This window comes from Trachemys scripta, chromosome 11 (genome assembly GCF_013100865.1).
Source record: "Trachemys scripta elegans isolate TJP31775 chromosome 11, CAS_Tse_1.0, whole genome shotgun sequence".
Taxonomy (NCBI): Eukaryota; Metazoa; Chordata; order Testudines; family Emydidae; genus Trachemys; species Trachemys scripta.
Window position 1 is genome coordinate 75,610,362 of NC_048308.1, and position 15,152 is coordinate 75,625,513.

Below are 15,152 nucleotides of genomic sequence, written 5' to 3' on the forward strand. Positions count from 1 at the left end.
AGAGTGTGGGAAGCAGGCTGGAGAGATGGCTGGGAGGCAGAGATGGCTCTGACCTCCCAAGGGGGGCTGGGCTGGGATGCCTTGGGACCCCAAGATGGACCTAACTGAGGGGGTCCCTGTTGTCTGTGCCTGCAAGACCTGTCTTGGACTGTATTCCTGTCATCCAAATAAACCTTCTGCTTTACTGGCTGGCTGAGAGTCGCAGTGAATCTCGGGAAGAGGGGTGCAGGGCCCTGACTCCCCCACACTCCGCAACATCTACATGGTGCATTAGTCTTCCCCAAGGGTGTAAATTCTAATGCACACTAGCGTGTTGTGGACTAACTGTCCTGTGTGGATCCTGCTGGTGTGCACTAAAAGTTTCCTTGTGCGCATTAATTTAGTATTGTTTGAAATGGGAAAGTTTAGTCCACACCAGCAGAGTCCCCTGAGTCACTTAGTACATGAAACCCTTTGGTTGCATCCCTGCCTCAGTTTCCCTTAACATACTTTCAAGAAGTCCAGTGAGGCTTATATATATTGAACTGTGCCTCTACAGGGGTCTAGTTTATTCAATTCAAAATGGTGAAATGTGCTACGCAAATGAGCCTCCACACCAGCATCCGAGAAGGAAGAAGGGGGCCAGATTAACCTTAGTCTGTCAACTCCACTTATGTCCCTCTCCTGCCTCCATCCAGGCTCCTTACCTGTGAAGCGCTCTTGACCCAGGATCCTCTTCTGGAGTCAGGGCCTCTGGAGAAAGGTCCCCACAGAGTTCAAACCAAGGCAGCCCTGGCATGTAATTCTCTGTGATCTGCAGCTTCTGCTGAGGTTCTCTCACTGGGACCAAGTTCTGCTAGGGCTTGGCATTCACAGCTCTTCCCTTTCAAAGCCTCTTCTTTGGTCCCCTTGCCTGCTGAGCTCCGCACTGACCCCCGAGAAGAGCTCTCCTTAGGAGCTCTCTGTCTCTGCTCCACTCCCAGTCTGAGCCCTCATGACCCCGGGTAAGGCCTGGGTGCTCCTTACCTACTGAACTGCCGTCCAGCTGGGTCGGCACAATCTCCTCGGCGGAGTCTGTCACAGGCAGGCTGGGTACCTGCCCCTCCAGAGCCAGCCCCCAGGACGGTGCTTGACACACTAGTGCTCAGTAGAATTGAGACTCCCGAACCAGGCAGACAAGCCCTGAGAGCCAAGGCTCTTGAACCCAGCAGGCAGAGGCAGAGTGACACCCAGCGGCTGGGAGCTGAAGTGAGACAACTCAGACTAGAAATAGGGCACTGATGTTTAACGGGAAGGGGAACCATCCACAGGAACAGGCACCCAGGGACGTGGTGGCTTCTCCATCACCGGGAGTCTTCATATCAAGCTCAGGCATTTCTTTCTATAATCTCCATCCCTGCTCAATCACAGCCGATGGGGGGGGATGCAGGAAGGGAGGGATGAGGGTCTCTGGCATGGGCTAAGCAGGAGCTCAGACTGGGGGGATGATAATGGCCCCTTCTGGATTTAACATGTACGATACCAAGGGCCAGGTCAGAGCTGAGCGGGGCTGAGACTCCCTGCGGTACTGAGAGCCGGGTCGGAGCCATAGGGGGCTGTGGATCCCGGCGGTACCCAGAGCCGGGTCGGAGCCATAGGGGGCTGAGGATCCCGGCGGTACCGAGAGCCGGGTCGGAGCCATAGGGGGCTGAGGGGCTTAATGTTGTTAAGTAAATGTTTTTTTTTTCCTGCTCTCACAGAAGCTGAATGTTCCCTCTGGGCTCTCAGTCACGTCTCCCCAGAAGCGCGACTGGTTCATTCACCCCCTGGGCAGCCGACAGGCCTTTCCTATGTGGATGATGTTTGCCTCAGCCATCCCTGCACTCCTGGTCTTCATCCTCATTTTCATGGAGACCCAGATCACTACGTGAGTACTGCTGCCTGCACCCATAGCTCCCTCGTCCCACTGGGCTCCGAGCCAGTGCCTGGCAGCTGTGCGGGGAGATGGACGAGGTGAGGGGTTCTCCGCGTTGGGCTGGGCCCCGGATGTTCAGCCGCAGGCTCGGGCTGCGGGATGCCCAGTCTGGATGTGAGGAGGCAGGGTTCTGTTCCCTGGGACTCTCCTGTCATGGCCCTTCCTGCACAGTGGCTGTGGGTTCCCCTCCCCTGCCAGGTGGAGTCTACGTAGCCTGCACCAGCCTCGCCTAGGAAAGGAGCCTGTCCCTGGGCTTGGCAGACAGGAGAACGGCCAGGAGCGACGAAGAACGTCACCTCTTCCCCCACTTGCCAGGCTGGACTCTCCCCTGCCTGGCAGCTCGTATTGCCAACTGCACCTCTGTGCGGGGCGTGAGCAGTGCTCCCAGCTCCAAAGGCCATTGGGCACATGTTCTGCCCCAGCAGCACAGGCGCAGGGAGGACCCGGGGCTGAGCACACCTGGTGCCGACAGCAGGACCCTCTTCTCCCCCCAGCCTGATTGTCAGTAAGAAGGAGAGGAAGCTCATGAAAGGCTCCGGTTTCCATCTGGACCTGCTGCTCATTGGTACCATGGGCGGGCTCTGCGCGCTGTTCGGGCTCCCTTGGCTGACTGCCGCCACCGTGCGCTCAGTCACCCACGTCAATGCCCTGACGGTCATGAGCAAGGCCATCGCTCCGGGGGAGAAACCGAAGATCGAGGAGGTGAAGGAGCAGCGCGTGACAGGAGTTGCAATCGCTGTCCTTGTTGGTGAGCCCCAAGCTACTGAACTGGGGGGGCAGAGATTGTCCAGGGATAGGATTAGCAGGATCCCCATGGCCAGCAGCCCTACTCCGCCCCCCAACCAGCATGTTGGGGCTCCCTCCAAGACCTTTCCACACCGCTTGTCCAATTCTGGGAGAACACTTCATCCCGTTCCCTGGGGTCCAAAACGCTCGACCTACTCTGTACCTCACCTCTGTGTTCCTAGCTCACTGTGTCTGTTGTTAGTAAAGGTTCCTGGCTGTTCTCCCTCCTGGCTTAGCTGGCTCAGACATTCTGTCATTTTCAACCTTTCAAATTCTAGCCTCCAAGAAATGAGGCCTCCCTCCAAGTGGTAATTACTCATGTCAGGCCAGGCCTAGTTACACAGCACCCCTACCTCATGGCCAGTGCCCCTACCTCACGGCCAGCAGAAGTACCCTGCCCACAAAACCAGTGCCCCGCCCCACTCCCCATGGCCATTGCCCCTATCTTGCCGCCAGCCCTCCCTCCCCCAACAACCAGCACCCCACCCCGCTCCTTGTGGCCAGCACCTCTGCCCTGGCCCCAAAACCAGCGCTGCTACTTTGCGGCCATCGACCTTACCTAGCATGTACAACCAGTGCCCTACTTGTTCCCCACAACTAGTGCCCAACCTGCCCCCCACGGCCAGCGTCCCAGCCCTGCCCCCAACAGCTCCCGATGGCCAGCGCCCCAGCCCTGCCCCTGACAGCTCCCACATCCCCAGCCCTGCCCCTGACAGCGCCCCACGGCCGGCGCCCCAACCGCTCCCACAGCCAATGCCTCTCCCCACCCCCACAACTAGTGCCCAACCTGCCCCCCATGGCCAGCGTCCCAGACCTCCCACAACAACTTTCCATGGCCAGCGCCCCAGTCCTGCCCCTGACAGCGCCCCACGGCCGGCGTCCCAGCCCTGCCCCCAACATCTCTCCATGGTTAGCGCCTTAGTCCAGCCTCAGCCCTGCCCATGACAGCTGCCCACGGCCCCCAGCCCTGCTCCCAACAGCTCTGCAGGGCCAGCACCCCAGCCCTGTCACCAAAAGAGCCCCATGGCCAGCGCTTTAGCCCTGCCCCCGACAACTCTCCAAGCCCAGTGCCCCAGCCCTGCCCCCGACAGCTCCATAGAGCCCCCGCCCCATCCCACGCTTCACAGCTCCCCCGGCTGGGGGCTCCTGACAGTGACCGCCCCTACCCTGTCCTGTGTGGCAGCTAGAGAGACGCAGGCGGTGTCAGAACAATGGTCCATGTGCAGCGGACAAGCAGCTGGGGAGGCTGCAGGTGGGTGATGCCCTGAGCTCTCTCCTTGCAGGCTTGTCCATTGTGATGGGCAACATGCTGCGCCGGATCCCCCTGGCCGTGCTCTTCGGGATCTTCCTCTACATGGGGGTCACGTCTCTCACCGGCATCCAGCTCTACGAGCGTCTCCTCCTCATCTTCATGCCGTCCAAGCACCACCCGGACCACGTCTACGTCGTCAAGGTGAGTGAGCAGGGGCAGTTCGGGGAGCCAGGGCTGGGACTGGGACATGGGGGTGGCTGGTGGGTGGGGACCAGGGAGAATGAGAGGCCCTGGGTGGGAGATGTAAGAGGAGAACTATCCGTGAACTGTCTGGAGGGGCTGAGCGTTCACTGGGGCCGTGCTGTAGACGGGGCGCCGGGGCTGGGAGGAAGGGGTAACTCGCGGGCTGGAGGGGCCGAGCATTGAGTGGGACCATGCTGTAGACGGGGCGCCGGGGCTGGGAGGAAGGGGTGACTCGCGGGCTGGAGGGGCCGAGCATTCAGTGGGGCCATGCTGTAGACGAGGAGCTGGGGCTGGGTGGACAGGGCAACCCATGGACTGGAGGGCCCCAGTGTTCAGTGGGGCCATGCTGTAGACGGGGCGCTGGGGCTGGGAGGTCATTGTGACGCTCAGGTGGGAGGGGGAGGTGGCTTATCTCCCTGAGGGATGGTGCATTGCTAGGCTGGACTTGTGTCCCCAGGTGAAGACCTGGAGAATGAACCTCTTCACCTGCATTCAGCTGGCCTGCATCGTGGTGCTCTGGGTGGTGAAGTCAACAGTGGCCTCGTTAGCTTTCCCCTTTGTCCTGATTATGACGGTGCCCTTACGACGCTTCCTCCTGCCCCGCTTGTTTCAGGACCGGGAGCTCAAAGCCGTAAGCAGCTGTGTGTGACCCGCATCCATCTCCCCGGGGTGGGGCCGTCTTCAGTTCACTCAGGCAGCTGGCATGTGGGGCACTGCCTGCTCAGAGGGGCCGGGAGCTTTCTCCAGCTTCTTGTGGGTGGTGATTTATATGCAGTAGTGCCTAGGCCAGGCCCAGCGCTTTCCAACAGAGCCAGGGGATCCTGCCCCAGTGAGCTCACAGATGCCTGGAGAAGCAGAAGCCTGGAACAGGGACTCCCTGCTCCATCTCGCTCTCCACGGTCAGGGCTGCTGGATCTGGTGAGGTTGGTCTGGAGCTATCTGGCCGTCCCCTCCCAGGCAACGGCTGGGACAGCCCAGCCAACATGCCCAGTTCCCCGGACATTGATATAGTCAAACACAGAGGTCTCCAGACCGAGAGTCCAGGGGTTGGGGCCTCTTTCCATCTTCTGTGGGTGGGGTCCAGGGGCCTCACCACAGAGAAGAGCCTGCGTCAGCAGCTGGAGGCGTGGAGGAGCTTCACAGCCTTTCTTAGGGGCTGTTGCTACCTAGCAGAGGAGCCAGCACCGGAGCTACCAGGGAAAGGACACCAAGCCAGAGAGTGGGGAGGGAGGAATGGGTCACGCGGGGGGGGAAGGAGACAATGTAAGCACCCTGCGACATAACGGGCAAAGCGCTCGATACCAACATCCATCCCCCCAGTGGGGTGGGTGAGGGCCTTGGCTCCTGCCCCTGGGCTGGTGTCTGAGATTGGCGGGAGGTCCACCAGGAGCCCGGCTCTGGTCACTGCCCAGCTTCTGTGTCTGCCCACAGCTGGACTCTGAGGACGCGGAGCCGAACTTTGACGAGGACGGCCGGGACGAGTACAACGAGATGCACATGCCTGTGTGAGCGGCTGCTCCGCCCCCCACCCTGTGGAAAGCTGCTCGTTCCCATGCATTCTCCCTGGCTAAGGCCCAATCCGAATGGCTTTGAACTCATTACACGTCAGATGTTTTCCTGTCTGGACCAAAGAGCAGCTGTGTCGGAACCCTGGAGGGAGGTGGGCAGGGCCGTCCCTGACCCCACCCCTCATCCACTCCGTGGAAGTGTGAGTCTGTCTCCACCTGTACCCAGCGGGAGACGCTTCTCGCATCCAGAGGCTCTGTAGGGGCCTGCACTGCCTCGGGTCATGGGTCTCCCTTACTGGAGACTGGGGGTTGCACTGGTACGCAGGTTAGCAAAGGGGGGCCATGCAGCTGGGAGCCACCACCTGTCCACTCACCACTGAGCTCCGGCTCCTCCAAATGCCAGCCCAAGCTCCACGTTCCACTGAGCCTGAGGCAGGCCTGGGCCCCGCACAGAGCCCCAGTCACAGTGCCTGGCCGGTCTCTGCCTGTGCAGGGCAAGACTCCAAGAGTTGCCTGCTTTGCCGCCCCCAGCTGGGCTGCCCAGCTCCCTTAGCGGGCACACAAGTGGGCTCCTTGCACGACTCCCTGCCACGGGCGGCTTCGCATCTCAGACTGCCCTGCCTGGTTTGCTCACAGTGCTCCTGTGCCATCCTGGGCTGCAGCACGGCCTGGATGATGGGAACTCAGGAGCCTGTGTCCAATCTGCCCCAGGCTCTCAGTGCTACTGGCCCATGCACCTGTGTCCCAACAGCAGGAGTTCAAATCCCATCCCCCTGCCTGTCCGAGTCCATTCCCTGGTGCCTGTCCTCCCTGCTGATCGCTCCAAGTTTTATTTCTGGGGTGGAGGGGTCTGAGGTCATGGGCATTTCCACAGTAACCAGCTGTGATGTCAGTGTTAAGGATTGTGATGTCTGCAGGGGAAGGAGCAGCAGGAGGGGCCTCCTAGAGCAGGCAGGGCTGAGAGGGCTTCCAGAGGAAGTGTCTCCCATGGACCATGCGGCGGGTTGTAGCCATGTCAGTCCCAGGATATTAGAGACACGAGGTGCGGGAGGGAACTTTTATTGGACCAACTTCAGCTGGTGAGCGAGCAGCTTTGGCGCTTACCCCGAGGTCTTCTGCAGTCTGAAAGCACCTTTCTCACCACCAGGAGCAGGTCCAGTAAAAGATGTTCCCTCCCCCACCTTGTCTCCCAGCAGCAGGCATCCACAGCACGGGTGTTGGGGTCACCGGGATACAGCCTCCACCACAGTGACTGGGCCACCCAGGCCCTGGTGACTGGGTTGCTGTGGCTCCCCACCTCTCCTATCCCCATACCTGGGCCACCCACAGTGTCTGGAGGCACCTGATAGCCAGAGCCCATGGCACCCAGGCCTGTCCCTGGGCAACCTTGAATGTCTTCCCACCTGGAAGGCCCAAGGTCTCTCCAGCCGTCAGGGTTTGAGGCCTCATGTGGGTCGCTGCCTGGGCCCTTCAGAGCCCAGCTCTCCCTGCAGCTCTCGCCAGCGGCACTCACAGCCTAGGGTGGGGTAACCTGGTAGCTGCCATGGAGCCCGAGGGTCACTGGTACGAAGGCTCAGTGGGGCAGGAGGCCCTGATGTGACAAAGCCAGAGAAGGCAGGCGCCTGGCCCCTCCACACAGGCATGAGAGGAAGGGGAACCTTGTGGTGCAGGCGCTGGCCTGGGAGTCCTGCCTCCACCAGAACTTCCTGTGGGACCTCAGCAAAGCCACTGACTCTCCCTGCCTCAGTTTCCTATCTGTGAAATGGGGCTGATCCTTCCCTACCTCACGCGTGGGGGTGCTCACTACAGCCACAGGGCCATATGGATACCAGCCTGGTGGAGGGCCGGGCACCTGCTCCCGCCGGGCCACAGCCTGGCACACCAACCGCCCCTGTGATGCCAGTGAAGCCTCCTGGGTAAGAGATGTGTGTCTGTGGCTGCGTGTCCTGTCCCTGTGTCGTGTAGGAGGCCTGCTGTTACTGCGTCTCTGCCAGCCTGGCTGTGCGTTGTGACTCATCTACCCGTAGTGGAAATGGCTGCACCAATAAACCCTTCACAGGAACTGAGCTACCGAGTCTCTGTGCATGCTACAGCCCATGGGGGACCAGCTGCTCCTCCAGGGCAGCAGGTCCAGGAGACCACTGGGGCTGCCTGATCATGTTTCCACCCCATCCACCCCTCGCCACCCATGGCCTGGGAACCCTGGAAGTGGCACTGAAGCCCAATGTCCGCATAGAGCTGTGGGTGAGGGATGCCAGGGGACTGAATTCCTGCTCTGACCTACTGGTGCCACTCGGAAAACAGGGAAGGGGTGAGAAGAGCAGGGCTGCGGGAAGCCCCACAGAGCCAAGGCTTTCCCTGTCCCGAGCTCCGTGGCAGAGGAGCCCGCAGGACCTACCCAGCTGGGTCTCCTGGCTGACAGACACAACCCCCAGCCCCACATGAAGCAGGCTCCCTTTCAGCTGGCTCTGTGCACTCAGTCTCGAGGTTCGAGCAGGGCTAGTCAGGACACCTGGATTCTAATAGAGTTCTGCCCTGTGTGCCTTGGCTGAGTCCCTTCCCCTCCCCATCTCAGTCTTCTCCTCCGCTGCCTAATACAAGAACTAGGGGTCACCAAATGAAATTAATAGGCAGCAGGCTTAAAACAAATAAAAGGAAGTTCTTCTTCACACAGCTCACAGTCAACTTGTGGAACTCCTTGCCTGAGGAGGTTGTGAAGGCTAGGACTATAACAGCGTTTAAAAGAACTGGATAAATTCATGGTGGTTAAGTCCATTTATGGCTATTAGCCAGGATGGGTAAGGAAGGGTGTCCCTCCCTAGCCTCTGTTTGTCAGAGGGTGGAGATGGATGGCAGGAGAGAGATCACTTGATCATTGCCTGTTAGGTGCCCCAGAGGGAGTGAACCTGGCATTGGCCGCTGTCAGTAGACAGGATACTGGGCTAGATGGACCTTTGGTCTGACCTGGTACGGCTGTTCTTATATTCTGGCTTTACCCTTGTTTGTAGAGCCTGGCCCGACCCTTGCTGGGTGGGGCACCTATGAAAAGCCAGCTGCTCGTGCTCTCCCATCACCAGCATCTCTGCCACGGCGCTGAACTGCTTGGAGTTACAGGTGAATCTTGCCTACAGCGGAAATGACTGGCCCAGGGGGTAATGGGAGTGGCTGCCCAGTCTCCGTCTACCCCAGACTCATGCACCAGAATTCAGTGCCCAGGACAAGGATGTAAACGCCACAAACGTGCGAGTCTCAGCCTGGCCAGGCTGGGCCTGAGATGTGGGGCGTCAGCCAGGTTACAAAGGGCAAGCAGAGCAGTTCCCAAAGTCTGGGTCGTGGCCCCAAGTGGGGTCGTTCCATCAGTGGCGGTGGCTGTGGCAAGCCCAAGTGTATGGAGGATGCCATTTTGGGCTACTAACTGGCGTCCTCCATACGGCGTGACCCCATGGATACAGTGCAATAGGGGGGCAAAGATTCCTAGCAGGGCGCTCTGGGGGCCCAGACTCTGGGGCTGCTGCTGCTAAATTTGTGGATGGGGGCCCTAGGGCTGGGCTGGCCCAGGCCTTTGCTGATGGCATGTAATTTAGAGAGCTCCAGCCCTAGGCCGGTCCCTGGGGAACTGGAACCGCTTGTGGGCTCAGCTGGGACACAGCACAGACCCTCCCATGGGTTACCTGGAAATACCATCGGCATCACACAGCATCCTGGGTGCATTTTCTGCCCCCTCTGGCGGCAGAGTCTAGGGCCGGCGCTATGCGGGTCCTAGGTGGCATGTGGGCTGAGTGTTGGGACGACAGGGACGCTGCAGGGAAGGATAAATTGAGTGATACACTGCTGGGGGCGGGGGGATGTTGGCGGCTCAAGGCTTTTGGCCTTGTTCCTCAGGACACTGAGCTGGCCTAGGGGGCCTGACTCTGCTGGGCAGATGCCACTAGTCCTTGCAGTCACAGCTGCGGGAGCTGAGTCCCTCCTGCTCTCACTGTCCAGGTTTAACTTCTGTTCCTGAAACACGTGCCCCCAAATCTCGGAGAGCCGCTGGCAGCAGCAGCTGTAGGGCTCCCACCGCTGGAAGGCAGGTCAGAGATGCAGGTCAGACTCCATCCAGGAGAGGGTGGTGTGGCAGACACGCATGTGCATTGAGCAACGCACACACATGCATACGGACTCTGTCAATTAACAGAGGCAGCAAAAGGGGGTCCAGTCCCTCCTGCCATTGTCCCTCCCTGAGGGCAGGACTCAGCCTTTATTTGTCGGCATGGGAGACGCGGTGGAGCAATGCCCGGAGTCACCGAGGGAAGCAGAGTCCGTCCTACTTGCTGGCAGGAGATGCTGTAGTGTGGCCTGGTCCCTGGCCTGTAGCGACTGCTCCAGCTCTCTGCAGCGCTGCTGCACCTGGGGAAGAGGAGAAGGCGTCACCCGTGCGCTGGCCCCTGTACTGACAGCAGGGTTGGGCCCTACAGGATTCCACTCCGGCTGCCACATCTCCCCTGAGAATCCTCACCCGCCCCTTGTGGGAGCCCCTTTCTCCTACTAGATGGCCCTGCCCCCACTCCCTCCTGCTGCCCTCAGTCTCAGCTGGCCTGCGATCCATACCCTGGCTAGCAGTCTTCTCCTCGGGCCCCACATGGCCATTTGCACCCACAGGCCCATGTTCATCCATTTGCGTGCATGCACACACACCCCAGGGCCTCTCTCTCACATACATACACTCACTCGGAGGCTCAGGTCCACACACACCCCTGGCCCCCTCTCTCACACTCTCAGGCCCACCGACACCCCACGCCCCTTCTCGCCCGCACACACTCACACTCTCGGGCCCAAAGACACCCCACGCCCCTTCTCACGCGCACACGCTCACTCACACTCTCGGGCCTACAAACACCCCATGCTCCTTCTCGTGCACACACGCTCACACACACACACACACACAGGCCCACCGACACCCCACGCCCCTTCTCGCGCGCACACGCTCACTCACACTCTCGGGCCCACCGACACCCCACGCCCCTTCTCGCGCGCACACGCTCACTCACACATAGACCCACAGACACCCCACGCCCTGTCTCGCGCACACACACTCACTCACACTCTCAGGCCCACAGACACCCAGAGGTCCCCCCACACCACAAACACAGGCCCACACCCTCAGTGTGTGTGTGGGGGGGAAATGCATCTGACACCCCAGAATATGGCGTCACCCACACACCATTCAGGGATGAGATTTGTGACCTGTGACAGCAGCTAAGCCTCTTACATCAAGCTGCCGAAGAAGACATGGTCTCAGCTCCAGCTCCAGCAGCCAGTCGCTCTGCAAGATGCTCTTACGATACTCCTCCAGCTCCATGTGCCGCCCCAGGTCCTCCAGCTGTCTGAGCGTTGCCTGGCACTGGCTGCTAAGCAGCGGCATGTCCCAGTCTGCCTGCTCCAGTCTCTGCTGGAAAACGTCGAGCTTGCGCCTTGTGTCTTGCTGCTCCAGCTGCAGGCTGGAGATGCTCTGGGTTAGCTCGTGCAGCTGAGTTTCCAGCACTCCAGCACGTTCCACTCGCCAGAGCAGGGCCATCAGCTCCTCGCGACTCTCCCGCAGCTTGGTTCGCGTCGCATTGATGTTGCCCAGCCAGCCACATCCATCATGGGAGCTGCAGCTGCTGCTGCTTCTCCTGGGTCTGGGATGTAACTGGCCTGAGAAACTGCTGCAGCCCTTGGCAGACTCAGGGAGGCTGATGGCCACTCCATTCCTCCAGGGCTCAGAGGTGCCAGGAGCCAGCCCAGTTCTACGCTCGCCCTTCTCCTGGCCTGGCTCTGGCGGCAGCTGGAAGACGCTGTATCGGCTTCTGTGGAGACTGAGCCACTGCCTGGCAAGCACCGCCGTGGCCAAGCTCTTGTGAAAGATGTCAGGGACCAGCCTCAGAACCTTCACGACGGGGCCAATGTTGGCAAAGCCCCGCAGGGCGCACAGGCTCTGGGGGCCGAAGACTCGGTCGTCAATCACTCCCCGGCTGAGCAGCAAGGCCCACTTCCTCCTGACGGCAAACAGTTGCTTGGCGATATCTGCGATGGAGGTCACAGCGTGGGGACTCTTCTCCCCACTGTGCCCAGCACCAGATCCGCTGCGGGAACCCACGGGAGACCGGCACTCAGCCCTGGCATACAGCTCATCGTGGACATACAGGTGCTCACACAAAGGGAACACGACCTTGGCATCAAACATCTCTTTTAAAGCATTTAAGTACCCCAGGTAGGAGCCAAGCCAGGCGACATAGCCAGGGACATCACAACTCTCAGCGCTGCCTGTCATTTTCACGGTGTCCTGGCATGGCCAGTCCCTGCCCTCAACAAGCTTTTCCAGCTGCTCCAGGCTTTTCACCTCCCAGGTCGGGCTCCCGGGGAGCAGCAGCAGCAGCACGTTGTGAAGCGTGTGCAGGTCAAAGTCTTTCTGGCAGCTCTGCACTTGTGCCTCGAAGGCACGGATCTCGTCCTGGAGGGCAGAATACAAGGTTTCCATGGATGGTCTGGGTGACCTGAGATGGCAGAAAGGAGGTGGAGAAATGTAAGCTGAGCATGCACCACTCTGGCCCCCAGAGCCAACCCCACAGATCCCACTGCAGCTAGAGGGCAGCTGAAAGGTGGGCAAGTAGCAAGGACCATTGGAGAAAATACATGATGCAGCTGCTGGTCAGTGGGTACTTCGCAATGAGCAGCAGCCTGGGGAGGGAGAAGCACTAGGCTAGCCAACAGCCATCTTTCTATCTAGCATTATCCAGGCAAATAAAATACATAAGAGCTGGTGCAGAGCAAAACAGCCTGGCCAAAACTGGGGAGAGAGAGAGACCATCGACGCTGAACAAGTTGCTGCGCCCTCTCTTAGCTAAGCTGCATGTACTCAGCCTTCATCGACGTGCCCCACTGCTGATGATCTCTTGCGTGTAGCTCAGGCAAGTGTCAGATCAAACCGCAGTACCTGTGATCACAGGCTGGCACTCACCCCCACAGCGAGCATGGCGGCCAGGCCAAGCAGAATTCATAACTCTTACAGCTGTACAGACTGTCACTGGACCGACTGCCGGGGGCTCTCAGGGTTATGGAGCTACGGCCGAGAGGCCACGGATTCCAAGCTTCACTTGGACAAACAGCAGCATGTGAAGGTCCCAAAACAAGGGTCTACCTCAGGGCTCAGTTCTAGCTCTGACACCTTTCAATCTCTTCACAAATGACTTCCCAACACCATGGCCAGGCATTTTATCTACGCAGATGACAGCTGTCTGGAAGCACAGGACCAGGGTTTCAATCACAGCAGTCCTAAATGGTGACATGAAAGAGAGATGGCCACTGCTGCAAAGGATGAAGACTTAAACCTTGTACCAAAAAGATTATTTCTGAATGGCTTCTTTCCCCACTCACTGCCCCGGGTCTGCTGCAGGGAGCAGGTAGAGTCTCTCCCTCTCCCCCCCTCCTGTGAGAATGAAGGATGGCCCTCTGCTCCTGCCCCTCCCTCTCCACAGCACCCAGATGGGAAGGGGCAGAGAGGACCCCGCTGCAGCCTCCCTCTCCCCCACCCCAGACTGGGAGAGCAGGGTGGAGATTCCTAGGAGGAGCAGAGGTGAGGTGTGTGTGTGGGGGGGATTAATGTGGGGTCTGGGGGACAGGATTGATTCCTGGCTGGGGGGTATAGGGGTGGGCAGATGTGGGACTGTGCTAGTCACATACACCCCCTCCCCCCCAGTTTTTCAGATCACATTGAGCGCTGAATGGGAGGTGAGAACAGCAGTGGTGTGTAACCCACACCTGCCTGTTACAGAGCAAGCAGGAGCTGGCAAAACATGGCTGTGTTAAATGCGTTCACAGGGCGCGCGTCGGACGTGTGTGTTAAATGCGTTCACAGGGCGCGCGTCGGACGTGTGTGTTAAATGCGTTCACAGGGCGCGCGTCGGACGTGTGTGTTTAATGTGCTCACAGGGCGCGCGTCGGACGTGTGTGTTTAATGCGCTCACAGGGCGCCCGTCGGACGTGTGTGTTTAATGCGCTCACAGGGCGCCCGTCGGACGTGTGTGTTTAATGCGTTGGGTATTGATGCTGATGTGCTGCTTGTGCGGAAATCGGGCCCGGCCTCAGGAAACAGCTCACCTGTGCTGTGCAGGAACGCAGCTACAGCAAACTGGCCTCAGGCTCTCTTGCAGCAGACTCGAAATTCAGTGGCAACCTGAGCAAAACTGCAGCTGTGAGGTATTTATGCAATGAAACAGGAACATGGGCTTTGGCCAGAGCCAGTCCTTGTCTTCTCTACTTCAACATCCAATTACACATTTGACTGGTAAGCCCTTAGTCCTGGGGCCTGACCCCCTAGAGAGCCCTAGAGCAAAGGCCCGAAGGGACCAGCAGATCATTCTAGTCTGACTTCCTGTGTCTCACCGATCACACCCAGCACCTGCACACAAAACCCAACAACTGAAATTAGACCAAAGTATTGCATCCCATAGGAGACTAGACTTTACATGTCCCAAGCAGAGAACAGGAGAGACTGAGGGACACCAGAACCAAGGACCCTGCAATGTCAGGGAAATGATTAGGCGAGATCCACCCAGATAATCCTGGCAAATCACCTGCACCCGCACACTGCAGAGGAGGGTGAAAAAAACAGAAGATTCCTGCCAATCTGACCTGGTGGAAATTCCTTCCTGACCCCACATGGGGCGATCAGTTAGAAGCTGAGCGTGAGCCAGCCAGCCAAGCCCCTGAGAGAGAGTGCTCGGTACCACCCCAGAGCCCTGGCCCTCCCCATCCAGTGTCTCATGTCTAGCCCTGGCCATCCCTGAGGTTTCAAAGGAAGGAGATTAAAAAGCCCTCCCAGAATACACTGGGGGAAAATCCCTTCCTGACTCCTGCAAGTGGCTAGCTGTAACCCGGAAGCATGAGCTTTTAGGCACATAAGACATAAACCAGCAGTGAGTCCCAGGGCTGTTAAGCCTCCCCCCCCCACAAGCAACCACATCCCACAGTTGCACTCCTAAATCTGTAGGCAGCTTGGTAGTGATATCTATTGGTGAATAGGGAGAAGCGCAGCCCAGAGCTGCAGGTGAGCTCCAGGCGGGCAGGGGCTCCAGGGGGAGGGAGCTTTCTGCTGGCAGCTGTTAGCGAGCCAGGGGAAATGACAGAATGGGCCAGGGCCCATTTGCATTTCAGTTATTTCACAGTTTGGGACACTCTGCTTAAAATACAATTAAGTTTGGAGTTTCGGGGCAATAAAGTGCTATTGAGCTTGTTGGGAAATGAAGGGACAAGAGATCGACACCAAGCGGCCTGGGTCACCCTGACCACGACCATAGTCAGGAACAGTTGGGTAAGGCAGGTGTGTTTAACTATTTTCCTTCTGAGGCCCACCCAACATGCTATAAAATTTTCATGGCCTCCCTGTGCTACAATAGCCGGTTTTCTGCAT

General features: G+C 58.9%; 1 protein-coding gene across 1 annotated transcript; it reads left to right on the top strand.

The window, feature by feature from the left end:
- The first annotated feature begins 973 nt into the window (after positions 1–973).
- Positions 974–7,788, top strand: LOC117885023 (anion exchange protein 3-like). The gene is made up of 6 exons (XM_034786096.1): positions 974–983; positions 1,690–1,885; positions 2,428–2,681; positions 4,003–4,172; positions 4,672–4,845; positions 5,646–7,788. Exons 1-6 carry the CDS (start codon positions 974–976, stop codon positions 5,721–5,723), a joined length of 882 nt encoding a protein of 293 aa, XP_034641987.1. The 3' UTR covers positions 5,724–7,788.
- The last annotated feature ends 7,364 nt before the right edge of the window (positions 7,789–15,152 follow it).

What these genes read in the sequence shown, in the direction of transcription:
- LOC117885023 (XM_034786096.1), top strand. An exon ending in ATGGAGACCCAGATCACTAC is followed by an intron (nt 1,886 to 2,427) that starts GTGAGTACTGCT and finishes TTCTCCCCCCAG; the next exon opens with CCTGATTGTCAGTAAGAAGG. An exon ending in ACCACGTCTACGTCGTCAAG is followed by an intron (nt 4,173 to 4,671) that starts GTGAGTGAGCAG and finishes TTGTGTCCCCAG; the next exon opens with GTGAAGACCTGGAGAATGAA.